Source organism: Hibiscus syriacus, unplaced genomic scaffold, assembly GCF_006381635.1.
Source record: "Hibiscus syriacus cultivar Baekdansim isolate YM2019G1 unplaced genomic scaffold, ASM638163v2 tig00110020_pilon, whole genome shotgun sequence".
Lineage (NCBI taxonomy): Eukaryota > Viridiplantae > Streptophyta > Magnoliopsida > Malvales > Malvaceae > Hibiscus > Hibiscus syriacus.
In genome coordinates this window covers 2,340,305-2,358,815 of record NW_024062568.1, presented here as the reverse complement: position 1 = coordinate 2,358,815, position 18,511 = coordinate 2,340,305, and the positions used below count along the sequence as shown (strand labels likewise).

Genomic DNA, 18,511 nt, shown 5'->3' with positions numbered 1-18,511 from the left:
TTATAAGTTATTTAATTTGTGCTCATAGTTTGTTTTATTTCCCTATGAAAATGTTTGTGAAAAAAACAAGAACCGATTGATGTTTTAAGTTATTGTTTATTTATATTTTTACTTTTATTATTCAAATGTATTTTGTATCAACAACTTCATTGCACAAACTGCAATCAAATATATAAACTCTGTTTTTTATATATAATCATCTGTATTTCATTTATTAATTAATTAACTATTATAAATTTTTATTATGGGATAATTCTTTCAATCATAGTTTTTTCTCATTCATAATTTTAATATTTTAATTCTCCATCTTATGTAATCACCCTAAACACGGTAGGTAAGGTAAAAATACTAATTATATGTGTCTCTATAGAAAAAAATAGGTTTAAATATGTCAAGGATCCTCATACTACTTTAAATTTTAAAATTTAGTCTTTATACTTAAAATTTTCAATATTAGATTCTCGTACTATTTTTTATTTGGGAAAAAATCTTGATTCTTGTGTTCTTTTCGAGTTTATTGTTAACCATTAACCTGATAGTTGTAAAAAAGTAAATAATTTTTTAATTCCCTTACATTTAAATCTTTTATCCATTTGACTCTTAAAATTATATAAAAATAATCATTGGTTGAACAGTATAGATTTTGAGGTCTTCTTGATAAAGCCTATAAACGTAGAATATACAAAATGTTATTTTTTTTCTTTTTATAATTACTACATATTTTCAAACTCCATACCTTATAGTAAACTCGAAAAAAAAAAATAGATGTGTACGAACGAGAGATGACACGAAAGGACTAAATACAATAACAAATGGTATCTTTATTCTTTACAGTTATCATATGCCTGGAAATGGATTCTCAAATGAAACTAACCAAAGAAACCACACTCCCTAATGTACAAATGAAATGGGTCTATAACCTAAGTGTAACTAAGTTTAATCGATCGATTCCGAGATGTACAAGAAAATATATGGAGCCATTTGTCGACAGGTTGCGATCATCGCTCCCACGATTTTTGGGTTGTTGTAGGTTCAATGGTTCTGCTAGCCTTTAGGACCGAACTTCTTCGGATGGAAATAGAATGCGGCCAAATGTTTGGATTTTCACTTCTGGAATGTGATCATACCAAGATATGCAATTGAACGACTGATTACACCGGTGAGAATGAGAATAACTATACAAAGATTCCATTCATCTAGACTATAATCACTTTTCAGAAGAGCTCCGCATCGAGTAATTAACCACACTCCATAGTACCTGAATCGTAACATGACTATCGGTAAGAGAGACTTTCATAGCAAAGAAAACCGAAAAGCTTCCAAAGCTCACTCGGGATAGCAATGCATACAACTGATCTGTGATCTCCAGGATAGATGATCGGATACAACTTATGACATACCTTTCAGCGTTTGATATCACAAAAGCTTCCAAAGCCCACTTGGGATAGCACAGATTAGATATCCTTTTCAAGATTTCATTATCTTGAGTCCGAGTTGCCACGAGAGTCAGAACAACAGGAACAAGAACAGACCACTACAAGGAAACGAAAAGATATACGACATCAGTAATCCGTAAAAGACATTTCCAGCTCAGTGTGATCAAATCTAGCTTACCAGTTGGGCAGGACCGGGTTGAAAGAAGATGGCAAATGCATAGCCTATACCGGTCACACAGTAAACTAAGCACAGCAAGACAGTATAATTTTCCGCGAACGAAGATCTCGGATTTGTGAAGAAAAAGAACATAGAGAGATACACCACGGGCTTGATCACAGTATTGAAATGATCAACTGTATCTTTGGCCAAAAAGTAAGCCAAGCTGCTCATGCCAGATGCACTCTCTCTCCAGTATTGTAATTTATTGAGCGAAAACGATCTCAAAGCGGCTATTTTGCATAGAAGGGCTGAAAACATAGAGATATTTTATGGTGAGCGATTCGATATAGCAATTTACGTTTCGTTTGTGACTTTCATGAGAACGAGTCGAAAGAGTACTTGGACTTACAGACTGCAATTATGGTATAAGTATAACCGACGGCCCCAAAGTTTTCTTCGCCCGTTTTAGCTATTGTTCCTAAGCATGCTCCGGCAAGTAGTAAGATCAGATAATCGGTTGCTTGTACTTTAGCTTCCCTCATTCGCTGCTTACTAAGCCTGAGATAATGTGGAATTAAGATGATTATTTTGTCGAGTGAAAAATAAATAATGCAAAGAAATTAAACGGTTTTCACCAGGGATGGTTAACTCGATAGATCATAGTACTTACCTCCCAAGAAAGTATCTGTATTGCCAGAGTACACCTGGAGTCCTCCGCCTCGACAAGTCCTTAAACTTTAAGAAATTGTGACGTATGCTATCCCGATGTATCTCAACTTTACTCCTGACATCTTGCCATAACTCTCCAGCAAAAGATGTTTCTTCTGTTCCAGCATGAGGACTTGTCCCATTAGTAGGAGCTGGACTCGCTGAGGGGGTAGCTATCCGAGCAGCAGCTTGCTGCAGATCAGGGGGCACCGGGTAGCCATTGTGAAGCATCCACCTAACCGGAAGCTCTTTATAGTTCACACCCGAGCTTTGAGTTGGTTTTACGATACCCTCTAAAATGTCAATGAAGTGATCCGGAGGGTTAACACGATCTGGGACATGGATCCCAAGGCCTGCAAAGTACTGTTCTGCTTTCTTTGCTGAACCATGGTAGACTGTGAATCCCCCTTTCGCCAAAAGGACTAGATCATCAAACATTTGGAACAAGGAGTAGCTGAACCGGAATTTTCAGCAATTAATACACAAAAAAGAGACTGAACTCGCAAGCTTTAGATTCTAAAATGAAAAGTAGACTTCGGATAAGAATTCATTACCTTGGTTGATGAAGCACCATGCAGATGTTTACTCCTTCAAGAGCCTCATGTCGAAGTGCTCGAAGAAGCTGCAGAGAGGATGCACTGTCCAAACCAGATGTCGGTTCATCCAAGATCAAAAGTGAAGGTTCCATCACCATTTCCAATCCGACATTTACTCGCTTCCTCTGGCCTCCTGAGATGCCTCGCTTTTCTACTGTTCCCACCAAGGAATCACGCACCATCTGAAGCCCCAAAGACTCTATAACTCTTTCGACGACAAGAACTTTATCCGGTTTTGGTAAATGAGCAGGCAATCTTAAATATGCAGAAGTTTATCAGATAGGATAATAGAGGCAGTCAATGTAAAAGAAGCGGTAGTTAAAAAAACACTATATATAATTTAAGCATGCATAAAAAATCATCAAACACAATTTTTAAATAAAATGACTCCAGAAATACCACTAATACCTATAAGTACATGTTTCATGATGTATGCCGGTAACGTAAAACAGGTTTGAATCTAGCATACCTGCATTTTGCATTAAACCATAGATTCTCTTCCACTGTCAAGTTCCCATGCACGATGTCATCTTGTGGCACATAACCTATTATTTTCCTATATGAGCGGATTGATTCATTCTTTCCATTAATAAGAATCAAACCGGTCATCTTGCAACCCATTGCCTTCCCAGCCAGAGCAGAAATAAATGTCGTTTTGCCGGCACCAGAAGGACCCATGACAGCAGTGATGCGACCAGGCTTGATTTTTCCAGTAACGCACCTCAAAAGATGCTTTTCTTTTCCTTTCAATGTGAGTGTAAGGTCTTTGAAAGAGACCTTGATCAGAGGCCTTTTCCTCATTTCGGGATCAGTAGCCATAGAAACCACTCCCGAGAATGTAAGATTCTTATTGTCTTGTTGTTGTGCTTTCTCTTTCTCGATTTGAGCATATGCATACTTAAAAATCTGGCTATGTGTATGAGGCTTTTTTCCCTTCGTAGTTTGACCTTTCGATTTTCTATCATGTCTACCGACATCAAATCCGTCATAATTCTCGGGCTCATCTTCAGTTTCATGCATCATTGGCATTGGATTGCGAGGTTCTATTGGTTGTCCATTGGATGGTGCAGATGATGATAGAGACTCACTTGAAGTGCTCATATGTACTGGAGAATACAAGTGTGCATCCGTTTCAAACTTTGTTTCATCCAATATTTTAAGTTCCTCGTTGGGATGTTTTGCGGTTTTTTTAAAAGAAAATCTCTGTGAAATATGAGTTTGCAGTCCACTTGCATGTTTCTTAGCAGCATTCTTAGCAGCTTTCCACCTCTGCCGTGCTTTTGCCGTCTCCCTTGCACTTCTTGCTGCTGTTTCTCGGGTTTTAGCCAGTCGTCTTTCCCTTGTAGTGAGAACTTGGTCGGAACAGTTGTAGATGATCAAGAGCAGAGTAACAGTAGCAGCCTGCATAAGCAAAGGAGATTTTCATGTTTACTTTCAGACTGCTGTCTGCTGTCTATGGAGCTATATGCATACTTCCTTAAGTATGTCCGATTCAAATCTAGAAAAATAGAATGAATATCAAACGGAAAATGGTAACGTTGCAAAAATAAAAGAACCAGCGATCGACTTTTGCAGCTCGTAGAATAAAGCAAACAACTTACTATAAGCATAGCTCCATAGGCATGCAGATCTTGACTTGATGTGTTTGAATTGCAAGAAGTCAACTTGAAGCAGCCTGTACGATCAATGAGGGTTAAACTAACAATCCGGATAACATGAAGACTCGAGATATATTTCGAATGCAGTCGGAACTCGGATATAAAAATTAATAGTCTTAAGTATAGGGCTTACGCTTCTCAGATGTTGAACCCGTCCTGCAGTAATGTCTGAAAAGGCACACGAAAATATGATAGCATCAAGAAAGACGAATACGAAAGCAAGAGGTCAGGACGAGATAATTAAATACTTTCATATAACAAATGTAGAAAGAACGAAATTACAAAATATCAGAAGAAAAACAATACCCACTACTGCAAGGCTTTTCCTGTACCGTCGTTGGACAATATGACCCGGCTGAACAGAACACTTCGCTACTGGTACGAATATCGGCCCATATGTTGGCTCCTCCACAGGTATGGTTCGGCTTTCCCGGAGGCAGCAGGTAGTTATATCTGAAACCATATCGATGAATTTTTTTTAATAAGGAACTTGTTAAAACCATAGGCCATTCGACTTGGAATGAAATGCTTATAAATATTATGAACTTACGGCTCACATAGGCCAGTTTGGGTATTCAGTGTTGCACTCGGACAATGGGAACCCAGAGGACAAGCTATAGGGCGACAGAATCCGGCGAAAGCATGAGCAAAAAGTAGAGAATTACATGTTACGGCGACAATAACTAAACAAAAGATACAAGATAACTGTCGATATTAATGTAAATTAACAAAACATTCTTAGATACTTACGGATCATGCAAGTAAGACCACGAGGGCAGAAAAACCCTGCACAACATGGTTGACAATCAGTAATCCTAGAAGGAATGACCTTAGAATTCTCAATATCAACCTGCTCGTTTGGACCAACACGACAAGCCCATCCCGGCTCACAACCGGACACCCACGAGGTTAAATTACAGTTCTTGTTAGGCCTCAAAGCATTGGCATTTGAACCTTTGAAAAACGTATCAAAGTAGAATTTTGCCTCCGCTGCCGTGCACACACGCTGCATAATACTCCCTGTTTGACCAATAAACACAACGGTACCGGACCAAAATATGAGAAAACATAACTGATAACTCCATACATTGTTGGTTTTATGCAAAGAAATCTCTACTTGCAACATTAACTACAACAATTAGCAAAATAATACTCGGAGAACACAATCGAACTATGTTACTCCCATATATCCAGAAAAGTGTATCATATGTTACTCTAAGAACCCGCATGGAACACATAAAACCCGATGAGTAACATATTTCCTTCATCCACCGAAGAAAGAACTTGAATTCATTCAAACTACATATATTGTACCTTGAGTTTGCTGAATACATGAAGCCAAGAAATCCAGATTTGATGAGAAATTAAATGCTTTGTTCCACTCAGCTTCCCTGAAACACAAAGGCATCATCAAAGTTCAAACCCAAACAAGATCCAATCCCATTGTTTTCACAAATATTCAATTCCAGAAACAGAGAATCGACAAGTGCAACAATGGGGGTGAAAACAAAAGGAGAGAAACTCACTGGTCCTTAATGCAGAAACTGGCTTGGTCACTAATGTCCTTGCTAAGGACATTGGTGAGATTAGAAAGCCTGCTATTAACAAGAGATGTAACAAAGGGAAGAACAGCAGGATTGTCCACTTGATCATAATCATTAACACCTTGACATTGTACAAAGTTCATCAGGAAACTCAAAACTACAAAAAAGACCCATATTGAAACTGACCAAAAACTGAAAAATTTCAGCTTCTTCAACCCCATTTTGAGGATTTGAAAAGGAGCCCAACAAAGAGAACAAAATTTTTGTTTTGGATACAAATGTTTGGAGCTAAAGAAATATGAGATTGAAGGGATATAAAGAGACCTAGGGTTGGATGAAGGAAACCAAGTTGTGGGATTTAAAGGTCAAACCTTTTTAGATATTTTATGAAAGTTGCTTAGCCATCTCCTTTATGATGAAAAGGGAAAGTTTCAATTTTTTTTCTTTTCTTCAAATTGCTTACTGGGTCATGTAAGTTCATGGAAGGTAGGACCCTTGTAAGAAGAGAGTTTGTCTTCGGCATGTTCTTCTTGGTTGCCGGCTTTTAGCAGCAGGACATGCTTGGTTGGGTGTCTGGTTTTTGAGAAGAAAAACTGTGTACTAACATAAAAAACATGAGGACTATGTCCAAAATATGAACCTTTTTAGAAATGAGTAGAGTAAATTACTGTATTTGTGGGTTAATAACCTAAGATTTGGTTGTTGAAAGTTTAAACTGTGGCGGCCCCTTGTGTAAGGACTATGACCAAGTCAACCACGAATGCATTTATAATACGTTTAAATCACGGAATAAAAGATTATCAGTAGGAATAAAAGATTATCAAGAATATGATTATTACGAATGTTGTATTTTGTGTTTGGTTAGTTTAGTAGGAATATAAGATTACCGTGTTTAGTTAAAGGAATAAAAGATTATTAAAATGTATATTTGACAAAATTATACTTATTATATATTATTTTTTTTAATAAATTAAAAAATATTTATATATTTTCTTAAAAAAATTTAAATTAATAAAAATTATATAATTTTTTTATAAAATTGAAAATATAAAAAGGTTTAATAAAATGGTAAAATTTTATTTTAACCCTTGAACTTCATATAAAATTTTAATTATAAATTTTTTTTGTAAATCTAAAATAGTTTAAGGAAAGGGAGGTAATGACATTCCCGGTAATATACCTAAAAAATCCACTATTAGTAATCTTACATTACTGGGAATGAAATTCCCGAGTTAACTAAACAGGAAAATATGAATTTCATTCCCATAAAAATCTCACATTCTCCCAAACCAATCATCAATTGAAAGGTTCATTTACACCACATGTTTCAATTCTTGCTTATCCTCAATGTCATTAATGCGAGTAACCATACGTCCATCCAAATGAATCACACGATAATACATCCAGTAATCTCAAGATTTTTAAAGAGAACGACCATTTGAAATTTTTTGAGAAATTTGTAAATTAGGGCTTTGTTGGCCGTCTTTTATGAAAATGCGGAATTCATGTTCCGATGCAACTAGGCTCCGATTACTTCTTTCATTATTTTTATTTTTTTAAATGAAATTATAATGTTATTTTTTGATATTTTATGAAAAATATATTAAATATGATAATGATGTAGAGTGGTGGATTCACATTTATCCTAAATTCAGAATTTGCTTTAGGTATTTATTTTATTAATCGTGTTCAGCTTAAAATTTTATTTTATTTATTCTATACAAAAATTTTATATTAGTAATATATGTTCGTCTATTCTCAATAATATTTTTAGATTCGTCGTTGATAATACATAAACACTCAATTGATATATATTTTTTCTCATTATCAAATTTAGGGATGAATATAAAATTCTATCTTAACGTTATAAATTTTTAAAATGTTATAAAAAATTACAATAAGTAAAGATGCATTGAGGAGAACATTTTTGCAAATTGTGTTGGTCATTAATTAATGCTGCCAGCTTCATGACAAGGATACATAGTCCTGATTTTAAATTATTATTAATAATATTAATATTTTAGACAAAAGGACGTGTAGTGATTATTACACCATTTATAATATTCATCATATTATTACACCATTTATAAACATTCTTTAGTGTCTGACAATTACAGAGGGTAAACTATGCTTTTCGTCACCTAATTTTGACAGTGTTTTATTTTGGCCATTTTACTTTAAAATTTTCAAAAAAACTTGTCATTTAACTTTTGTTTGACGCAAATAGAATCGTTAATTTTATTTAAAAAAATAAAATATTCAAGATTATCATAAAGTTCGTAAAACAAAATACATGAGTCGCTCGAGATCATAAAAGGATTATACAAGAAAAATGTAAAAACTTAAACAAAAGACAGATACAAATAAATTTGATTGTATCAACAAACGAATCACAACAAGAGATTAAACTACTTAAAGATCACCAACAACCGTAAAACAAAATCGAGTGTTGTGAAAAAATTATCTACGAACACAAATCGTGTATTCAAATCCAATTTGAAGATCCAAGACATAGAAGATCAATAGGATAATAAAGTACACGTTTATTATCTCAATTATAACTTTTGTTATGGTTTGATCACTCAATTATTTTTTGTTTCAAAATCATACCTAACGTTACATTTTGATTTCACTTTAGTCATAATTATCAATCAAATAAAAAGTTATTTTATATATCAATTCGTACATCTCCTAGTACTGGTGGAACCCATCATTAAAAAAATAACATAACTACTGACATAACATTTTTTCAATGATAACGTGACATTATTTTATGGTAAAACGTCAATGTCACCATTAATTTTTTAACGGTGTATAACCAAAATGAAATCAAAACGTAACGTTATGTATACTTTTAAAAAAAATAGTTGGGTGACCAAAAAAGAACAAAAATGATAATTGGATACTAAATGTATAGTTTACCCTAAATTCATAAATCACTCTTATTTTTCTATTTCACAATGATTCTGTAATTTTGCATGCTAAAACAGCTTATGCCGACTCCACTAGAAGTTAGAACTACCCTTTATTCGTACAATTTTATTAAATTTTTGCTTATGTATTCTTCTTCTTGTAGTTTTTTTTTTGAATTTGTTATATGAACAGTTAAGAGGTCATGGTTGCAAGCTACGCCAAATTCAATAGTTTCCAACTGTCAACCACCTTTTTTTTTAAATATTGAAAGATGTGGCATACCAATGACTCGTTCTCCGTGATTTTTTCACCTTAAAAATCCGACGTAAGCGACACCCAAATCTTCATCTCTTCACTTTTTTCTTCTTCAAACCCCACAATTAATACTATAATCTCATTTAGTTTTTTTAATCTTTTTTTTTGGATTTTATTGTTTACTCACTCAAAGTTTTTATTTTGCCAAATGGGGTTCTTGGTTGTTGAGCTACAATTAATCTGCTTTTGCATTGACTTATTACATCATGGAGAGCTCGTTTCCATTTCCCTTGGATTCTCCTCTCAGTTTAGCTTTTGCCTTTCTGGGTTTCCTTTTTTATATCTTAGCCTCTGAACTCTAGTAATTTGTTGTTTTCTTCGTGTGTTTTAGAACAGATCATTGATCAAAAGGTCAGTTCTTTGTTTGAAATTGTTTCGTTTCTGTATGAAAAGTGTTTGAATTTATGCTCCTTTGGTGAAAGCTAACATGTTTGTCAATATAATTATGGATTTCACATTGTTGAGGAAACAGAAAATATGGGTTTTAATTGTTTCTTTTAAAGATTAATTTTTTGATCTGAGACCAGGTTGTGTAGTTCAGCTGTTGTTTGAGTTGATCATGGTGGTTTTTGTGAATATTTGCTGTTTATGTTATGGTTTCCATTGATTCATTTTTGTTGATGTGCAGTGTGGTTTGTTTGTTTTCATTGGGTGGCAATGAAGTGTTTTCATTTCTCTGGTAAAGAGAAGAATGATGAACCGAAAACTACGAAGTCGATTTCGGTTCGATCCTCCGAATCGGTTTCCATGTCGACGGACCATGAAATGAGGAGATCGGGGTCTGAGTTTAATTCTCAGAATGTGTCCGATATTAGCAGCACCGAATCCTCCACGACGAAGAACTCGTTTGCTGCTTTGTCTCAAAGGCAAACCAATCTCAGAGAGTTCACATTCTTGGAGTTGAAGGCCGCAACAAAGAACTTCAGCCGGTCCTTAATGATCGGAGAAGGCGGATTCGGCTGTGTGTATCAAGGTGTAATCCGATTTACCGATGATTCCAACAAGAAACTCAATATTGCTGTTAAACAACTCAGCAGAAGAGGATTGCAGGTGAACTTTCTGCCTCACCACCAATATGCACTTTGATAGTATTTGTTATTGAACTTTCATAACTGTCTTAATCTGTATTAGAATCCAACAAGGCAACAGCTCCGGGGAGCTCTTTTCGATTCGATAGTTTGTTCTACATACCGAATTTCAACACTTCATATGTTCCTTAAGATCATCTTGTACATGAATGAAGATAATATAATGCTGTTATTATAAGGAAATACATATATAGTTTCGTTTAACCGAACTGTATGATATATTCTATGAATGCCTGGTTATCTCCTTGGCACATCCTTGCATATGACATCACCAGAAAACACTCTTTGATATCTGATAAATCATGTATTTTAGACATTCGGTCGTCGACACTATGAAGCATTTTACCAAGTTCAAAGGCCTCGAAATACTAGTGTAGCCGTAGTGGTACAGTGGTACCCTCTTTCCTAGACTAAGCTAAACTGTTTCACGCAGGCTGTAAGGCATCTTGACTCTTGCAGTTTTAATATTGCAAACCTACTTTTTTCGGTTTCCGGTGAGAATTAGTTTCGAAAAACAAAAGCTCTGATGATTTAATAGGTTCTCATGATATGTTCTTTTACAGGGGCATAAAGAATGGGTGACAGAAGTGAATGTTTTAGGGGTAGTCGAACACCAAAACCTTGTCAAATTGTTGGGTTACTGTGCTGAGGATGATGAAAGAGGAATACAGAGGCTACTGATATATGAATACATGCCGAACTGGAGTGTGCAGGATCACTTATCGAGTCGGTTTCAAACAACTCTTCCTTGGGACACGAGAATGAAAATCGCCCAGGATGCTGCTCGCGGCTTAATGTACCTCCACGAAGGAATGGATTTCCAGGTTTGTTTTACTTCTCAATAGATATGGCTTTTCGGAAATTGATAACTATGAAGCTTTGTTTTGTAACCGAAACTCGAAGTCACCTAATTGTTACTTACAGCCTTAAGAATTTTTGGTTTATTATGGCTACAGATTATCTTCAGAGATTTCAAGTCTTCAAACATACTCTTGGATGAGCATTGGAATGCAAAGCTCTCGGATTTCGGGTTGGCCAGACTGGGACCTTCGGATGGATTAAGCCATGTCTCAACTGCAGTAGGTTCCTTTTCCAACTTCTTTGGTCTTATCTCTTTGATATGAGGTACCAATTTGCCCCGGTTTTGAGCAGGTTGTAGGAACAATCGGATATGCAGCTCCAGAATACATTCAAACTGGACGCCTCACGGCGAAAAGCGACGTATGGAGCTATGGAGTTTTTCTTTATGAGCTCATAACTGGTAGACGTCCATTGGACCGGAACCGCCCCAAGGGCGAAGAAAAGCTCTTGGAATGGGTGAGGCCACACCTATCCGATAAGAAGAGGTTCGTGCTGATCTTGGACCCGAGGCTCGAAGGCAAGTTTTCCCTCAAGTCTGCTCGTAAGCTCGCAGCAGTAGCCAACAAATGCTTGGCTCGGCAGGGGAAGCAACGCCCGAAAATGAGTGAAGTTCTACAGATGGTGAATGAAATCATGGAAACTGAAGATATGGTAAGCCTGCAACCCACTACAAAGTTCAATTCAGAAACAGGCTTCGGAACCATCAAAAAGAGAGCTCTTGAAGCGAAGGTTTGTCGATCTGATAACCGGGGGACAAAGGGTGGCAAACATGGAAACCGGAGATACATAGGAAAAATTATTTAGTACGAATTTTGTTATATTCGTGTCATGGAGATAATCAACTGCAATAGGCTCTGCTTTTGCAGAGAAGCTTCATATATATAAATTACTTTAACAGAATGCTAAATTAACCAAACTAACAAGAAAAGATTTTTCATTTTCCAAATTCCAAATTCCAGAATTCACTCAAAAAGCAGTTCAAAAATGAGGAAATTTAGTTAAAGATTCTCATTTTCTCAAATTCTCAACAATCTTGGTTAGCGCTGAGTATGTTCCAAAGGCTGATGAAACTACTCCCACTGCAATAATTATAATACAAATTGCAGCCTGTAAAAAAAATGAAAAGATTCTCAGTAAATTAAAGTATTCGTGTGTAACATTCATGTTCGATAAATACTCGTGCATGTGTCGTATGATCGTACCTGAATACGGCCTACTTTGCCTCTCAGTATGCTTAAATAACAAGCAGGGGGGAGTATCAAGGTCTGCCATGGAAGAAAATTATCAGGAAAAAGAACATTAGTGTTGAGTTCTATGTTTATTTCAGCTGAGTAGAAAACATGATCAACAACGACAGAAGATGACTTACAACAAGCATTGTGAGTAAGGATCCTATCAAAGACAACACCAAGCCTGCAACAAACAACGAAAATTTTCCAATGATAAAACCTGAAAATCGAAAGAAATTCTTAGAGGTTTTTGCTCACATAAAGGTGCTTACCAAAGAAGGGAACGCTAAGACCGACGAGCAAGGTCGACATCACCAGCAATGTTCGAATCAAGATAGGGTAGATGTGGGACTTGAGATGGCGTGATGGTAACAATTCCTCAAGACTCATTGCTACTGGAGACAAGGTTAATGCATATTTGGTAAATGGATTGACAACCTGCACAAGAAAAAAAAAGTATATGGATATGTTTACTAAATACAGAAGTCATAAAATGCTACTCGAAAAAGTACGTGACTATGTTACTCGGACTCTTCATTTAAAGTACTTTTGTTCATGTATAATAATCTGATAAGACAAACAGCGTACCGTCGCCCATACGGCAATCTTAGAAGCAATCAGATCTTTAGGCATGTTAAGTGTAAATTGAGATTCTGTTGCTTCGCCGAACATTTTGTACCCCATAACTGCAGTTCCAGCATACAACAAAGTACAGATTCCGAAACTGCAAGGAACATTAAAGACTCGGGCCGTAATTGTGTTTCGGATGGTCCTAGGAAGGTCATATCTATACATTGGATAGAATGCAACACCATAAATAGATTTGATGAGCTTTAGTGTACCATGATAAGAGTACTGAATTGAATTTAGCTGGTTCAGCCATTGAAGTGTATATATTTGGGAAAACAGCGTGGCCCGAGTAGCAGAAGCCGTAGAGTCCAACTGCGACCGGAAGAGTAGCCAAATTCAATGGTGTCCCTTTGTTATGAAACCCAACTTGGTCTACCAAGCCAACCCAAAACAAGCAAATGACCACCAAAAATGATGCAAAAACTCCACCAGCTGGGAAAAAAAAACAGATTCCACTTGAGACAACCTCAAACTATGTCAAGAATTGTCGTCACCATTCGATTTGTTACCTGATATATAACTAAGAACACTGAGGTCTCTGAGCCAAACCGTCGGAAGAACGGAAAGAGTCGTCATCAAACAGAAGAGACGATGTGAGCTCAACTCGAATCCGCCCAAACTAAGATGTGCATTTGGGAATAAGGATGATAAATTATCACCCTCTAGAATTATATAGTCAACACAAGAAGCCTACATTGAAGATTGTAAGAGTAAACTCACTGGTATAGAAGAGAATCAATGTTCATGCATGCATACATACATACATACATACATACATACATACATACATACATACATACATACATACATACATACATACATACATACATACATACATACATACATACATACATACATACATACATACATACATACATACATACATACATACATACATACATACATACATACATACATACATACATACATACATACATACATACATACATACATACATACATACATACATACATACATACATACATACATACATACATACATACATACATACATACATACATACATACATACATACATACATACATACATACATACATACATACATACATACATACATACATACATACATACATACATACATACATACATACATACATACATACATACATACATACATACATACATACATACATACATACATACATACATACATACATACATACATACATACATACATACATACATACATACATACATACATACATACATACATACATACATACATACATACATACATACATACATACATACATACATACATACATACATACATACATACATACATACATACATACATACATACATACATACATACATACATACATACATACATACATACATACATACATACATACATACATACATACATACATACATACATACATACATACATACATACATACATACATACATACATACATACATACATACATACATACATACATACATACATACATACATACATACATACATACATACATACATACATACATACATACATACATACATACATACATACATACATACATACATACATACATACATACACACACATATGCATATGCATAGTTCTTTTAGGAAAAGACATCTGTACTTACATATAACTCCACATACAAAATTATCTGCACCCACAAAAAAAGAGGGATGTTGTTACAGGTTCGAACATGAGTATTTCAAGAAAAATGAAAACCCAAAACAATGTAGAGATTAAGACTCACCGAAAGGGTAATTCTACCGGCGGCACCGAACGCCTTTTGACCGATATCAGGGTAAGTAGCAAGCTCAGGTGAGCTATCCAGACATTGGCGCAGAAGCAGGCCAGTGTAAAAAGAAAGCACAGCAAATGTTAATAATATTATAAGCCCTAACCAGCCTCCTTCCTTAGCAGCATATGGGGTGGAAAGGATTCCAACACCACATAGCACATTGATCCCTGCACAGTAAATATGAATTAAAATTCTTTATAATTATAAAACTACATAATTATATTCCTAATAATTATATTTTCCTTTCATGTGCACCATGTGCTATGAAAGTCATGCCACATCATGTCCATGCATGATAACGTTAGTGAGCAAATGGACAGAAAATGGCAGACATGAATCCAAAAATTAAACAAAAATATTAAGAAAAATGTATAAAATGACTATATTTCTTTAACGTACTGCAAGTATAATAGTGGATAAGGATATATAACAAATCGATGGTGTGGATTTTAAGCCATGTGCTGTGAGGATGGATGGGGGACCAATGGTGACAATGGGATTTGTTACTTTTAGTTAGCAATTGATGTAATATGTTCCCACAGATTCAGCCACGCATCCCTCTTTTTGTGCTGGTAAGTGCTCATCAGTCAGTAGAACTAACCATTCATCACTGCTTGACCATACGAACTCTGGCGACCGAGGGGGATTCCATGGCCATGGTCGACCTCGTAGATTTTGTCATCGAATTTTACCGATGGTTTCCTCGATGGCACCAAAGAGTGCGTACTACATTTATGCGGTTGTATTTCGTCATCTAACGACAGTGGTAGTAATGGTTTCTTCGCCGGCGCATGTAGTGTTTCTGGTGTAAACCTTCGAGTTAACGACGATGAGAGAAACGAACTCCCTAGTCTTGATAGTGTAGGAGTGCCCAAGAATCCAATGGTGGGAGATGGTACACTACTATACAAATCAATAGACTGCCTGCAAAAGGAAAATTAACATAAAACCATAGACATTTGAGTTTATCAATCATACAAAGTGTCATAGAGAAGGATCTCCTGCACCAATTCATTCACAATATTCATCCACACTGGTATGATAGACAATCCGAACTCAAACTCGTCAGATACGAGTACAAATCATATCCAATAAAGATCGTATCATACACTCATGTTCGAATATTTGTCGGACGGACTCGATTACTAGACCTAAAAGCAGAGAAAAACACAGCACCTGTAACTTTGAGGCCATTGACTGGTGTGATGAGAACTGGGTTTGTTTTGTTGCAGATTCTCAGCTGAAGAAAAGTAGGTATAAAAATCATTCTCATTGGCATCATCTTCTCCATGTCTGTTATCCTCTAGCTTCTCCACTTCTTCTTCTTCATCTTCACTCTCGATGCAGAAACTCTGATCCGAAACCGAGTTCTTCATTCTCTTCTACGTTTATCCTCGAATCAAATCTCCTGCAAAATCCTTAAAAAATCTCAACAACTTAAATCTGGGAATCGAAACCAGAAAACAATGGCTCAAGATATGTACCTTATATGGTAGTATTTAATTCTTCTCTGTGATATGGCTTGGTATGGCAAGTAGTTTTTCACCTAAAAAGTGGCAAATACATTGAATGAGATAATGGGGAGGGAATTGGAATTTGAAAAAAAAAATCATTCTTTGCAAAAAAAGATTAACTTTTAAGAATTTGCTTGGATGTGGAAGATTGATATTAATATTCCCATATTTCTAGGAATTCCAAAACCAAATAAAAACAAAACCCTTCAGAGAATTGGACGAGAAAACTCTAATGGACAGAATTTCCCCCAGAAATTACTGGGGAAAATCAAATAGAAACCACTGACTATACTTAAAACACACTTCAATGGCTTCTTTCTTAATAAGCAAAAATTATATATATCTATTAGAATAAAAAAAAGCAAACCTTTTTCTTAACATCTGGTACGAAAAGAGAATTGGGTTAATCTTGGAATGAATATCTGGTCAAAAAACGGAAGAAATATATAGAGATATATCGAAAAGCAACCACACAGAAGAAGGGATATAGAAACAGAGAGAAGTTGTCTGTTAGGAATTAAACTGGGTAATATATATATATATATATATGTATGTATGTATATATATAGAGAGGGAAACACAGATTTTTTTACATTAAATATAAACTAAAGTTGTTAACGTGAATGATGAAAAGTTTTTTACGTGAGTCGTGAAGAACATTGAGATTCATGAATCATGACGACACAAGGCGTTTTCCTTATTTTAATTATTTAATAGTGCCAAGCTGTATACTATAACCCGGTGTTTGGATTTTAATGATTATGATTAAGAATTGTAATTTGACCTAAATCTGACTGATTTTAATTCGATTAGATAGAATCGAGTTTGATTTTAGTCAAAATTTATAAAAGTGCGATCAAAATCAAATTCGAATTTAGAGTAAAAAAATTTATATTTTATCTCAAATAGTAATATAATTTTATTTTATGTTTATTTTTAATTTTTAATTTTTAATTTTTCATAGAAAATAAATTATTCACAATTTTCACTTTGAATTATTAGGCATTTTTTCTTAAAAATTACCGGTGACCGGTATATTTACTGATCTAACACCGGTCAGATTATATTTTTTGATCTAACACCCGTAGCAGTAAAGTGCGCTCCTTACCCCGCGTTATATGCTGATTTGACGCCACGTGGGGTATAGTGCGCCCCATGTACCGCGCTATATGCTGACATGGCTTACACGTGGGTATAGTGCGCCCCCTGATCCGCGCTATACTTTTTTATCTAAATAATTTCATATAGCGCGGTGCAGGTACCACGCCTTATATGGTTATAAATATCCTTCACTCCCGGTTAAGTTTCTCACATCTCTCCTCTCAACTTATAAATTAATACAACAATTTCGTCAACGAGTAATAATTATGGTAATTTTCTCATATTTGATTTAGAAGTTCGTGTGATTTTTCGTTAAAAATTTTGTTATAATTTTTTTTATTATACTTATTGTTTATTATGATTATTTGAAAAAATATTATACTAATTATTTTCAATTAATTTTTGTGTTTGTAAAATTAAAAAGCATGAGCATACGTCAAAATAGTTTTGCGGTGCAGGTAATAATATAAAATTATATTATTTAAATTATTTACGTTGATGTGTAAAAAATTTATTGTGTTATATTTTCGTTCATATATAATTTATTTAATCAGGTTTGTTTCAGTTATTTTTTTTGCAGATATAATATTGTCGCACTTTTAAACTCAAAGAATTAAATGATAAATGATAACCAAATTACAATAACTGATATTAAATGGTAATAAATAAAATTAACTGAAATACATTAAAAAAATCCAACAAATTTAACAAAATAAAGTAAGTGTTAAATGAGAAATAATAAAAAATTACAATTTAAAAAAAATAAAGTAAATACAAATATAATAAAAAAAATCTATCGATGCCTGCGACGCGAATATGTTTCGCATGACGGTGGTTGTCGGTCTTGAGGAGGATTTCTTCGTATCACTGGTTCTGACTCCTCGCTGTCATCATCATCACCATCACCATCGTTGTCGTCGTCGTCGTCCTGAGCAGGTACATTAGGTTGATGAGGAGCTGATGACGATAAA

General features: G+C 35.1%; 2 protein-coding genes and 1 pseudogene across 4 annotated transcripts; 1 reads left to right on the top strand and 2 right to left on the bottom strand.

Moving 5' to 3' along the window:
• Positions 1-846: 846 nt before the first annotated feature.
• LOC120213236 (ABC transporter G family member 28-like) lies at positions 847-6,573 on the bottom strand. Of its 2 annotated transcripts, none has more exons than XM_039211389.1 (14): positions 6,085-6,573; positions 5,873-5,949; positions 5,309-5,578; positions 5,109-5,172; positions 4,865-5,011; positions 4,692-4,726; positions 4,502-4,575; positions 3,370-4,301; positions 2,859-3,155; positions 2,267-2,758; positions 2,006-2,154; positions 1,615-1,904; positions 1,401-1,534; positions 847-1,258 (listed from the first exon to the last, which is right to left on the bottom strand). In XM_039211389.1, exons 1-14 carry the CDS (start codon positions 6,321-6,323, stop codon positions 1,105-1,107), a joined length of 3,354 nt encoding a protein of 1,117 aa, XP_039067320.1. In that variant the 5' UTR covers positions 6,324-6,573; the 3' UTR covers positions 847-1,104. The 2 variants fall into 2 exon arrangements, with proteins under 2 accessions (XP_039067320.1, XP_039067321.1); XM_039211390.1 differs by having other exon boundaries at positions 848-1,258; positions 5,309-5,574; positions 6,085-6,129.
• A 2,795-nt stretch (positions 6,574-9,368) lies between these two features.
• LOC120213240 lies at positions 9,369-12,080 on the top strand (annotated as a pseudogene).
• A 149-nt stretch (positions 12,081-12,229) lies between these two features.
• Positions 12,230-16,949, bottom strand: LOC120213238 (amino acid transporter AVT1C-like). Of its 2 annotated transcripts, none has more exons than XM_039211393.1 (13): positions 16,807-16,949; positions 16,410-16,471; positions 16,102-16,353; positions 15,527-15,849; positions 14,878-15,092; positions 14,758-14,781; positions 13,648-13,828; positions 13,351-13,570; positions 13,097-13,232; positions 12,781-12,946; positions 12,649-12,692; positions 12,482-12,544; positions 12,230-12,386 (listed from the first exon to the last, which is right to left on the bottom strand). In XM_039211393.1, the coding sequence occupies exons 3-13, from the start codon at positions 16,299-16,301 to the stop codon at positions 12,288-12,290; spliced, it is 1,671 nt and encodes a 556-aa protein (XP_039067324.1). In that variant the 5' UTR covers positions 16,302-16,353; positions 16,410-16,471; positions 16,807-16,949; the 3' UTR covers positions 12,230-12,287. The 2 variants fall into 2 exon arrangements, with proteins under 2 accessions (XP_039067324.1, XP_039067323.1); XM_039211392.1 differs by having other exon boundaries at positions 16,102-16,333.
• Positions 16,950-18,511: the final 1,562 nt, after the last annotated feature.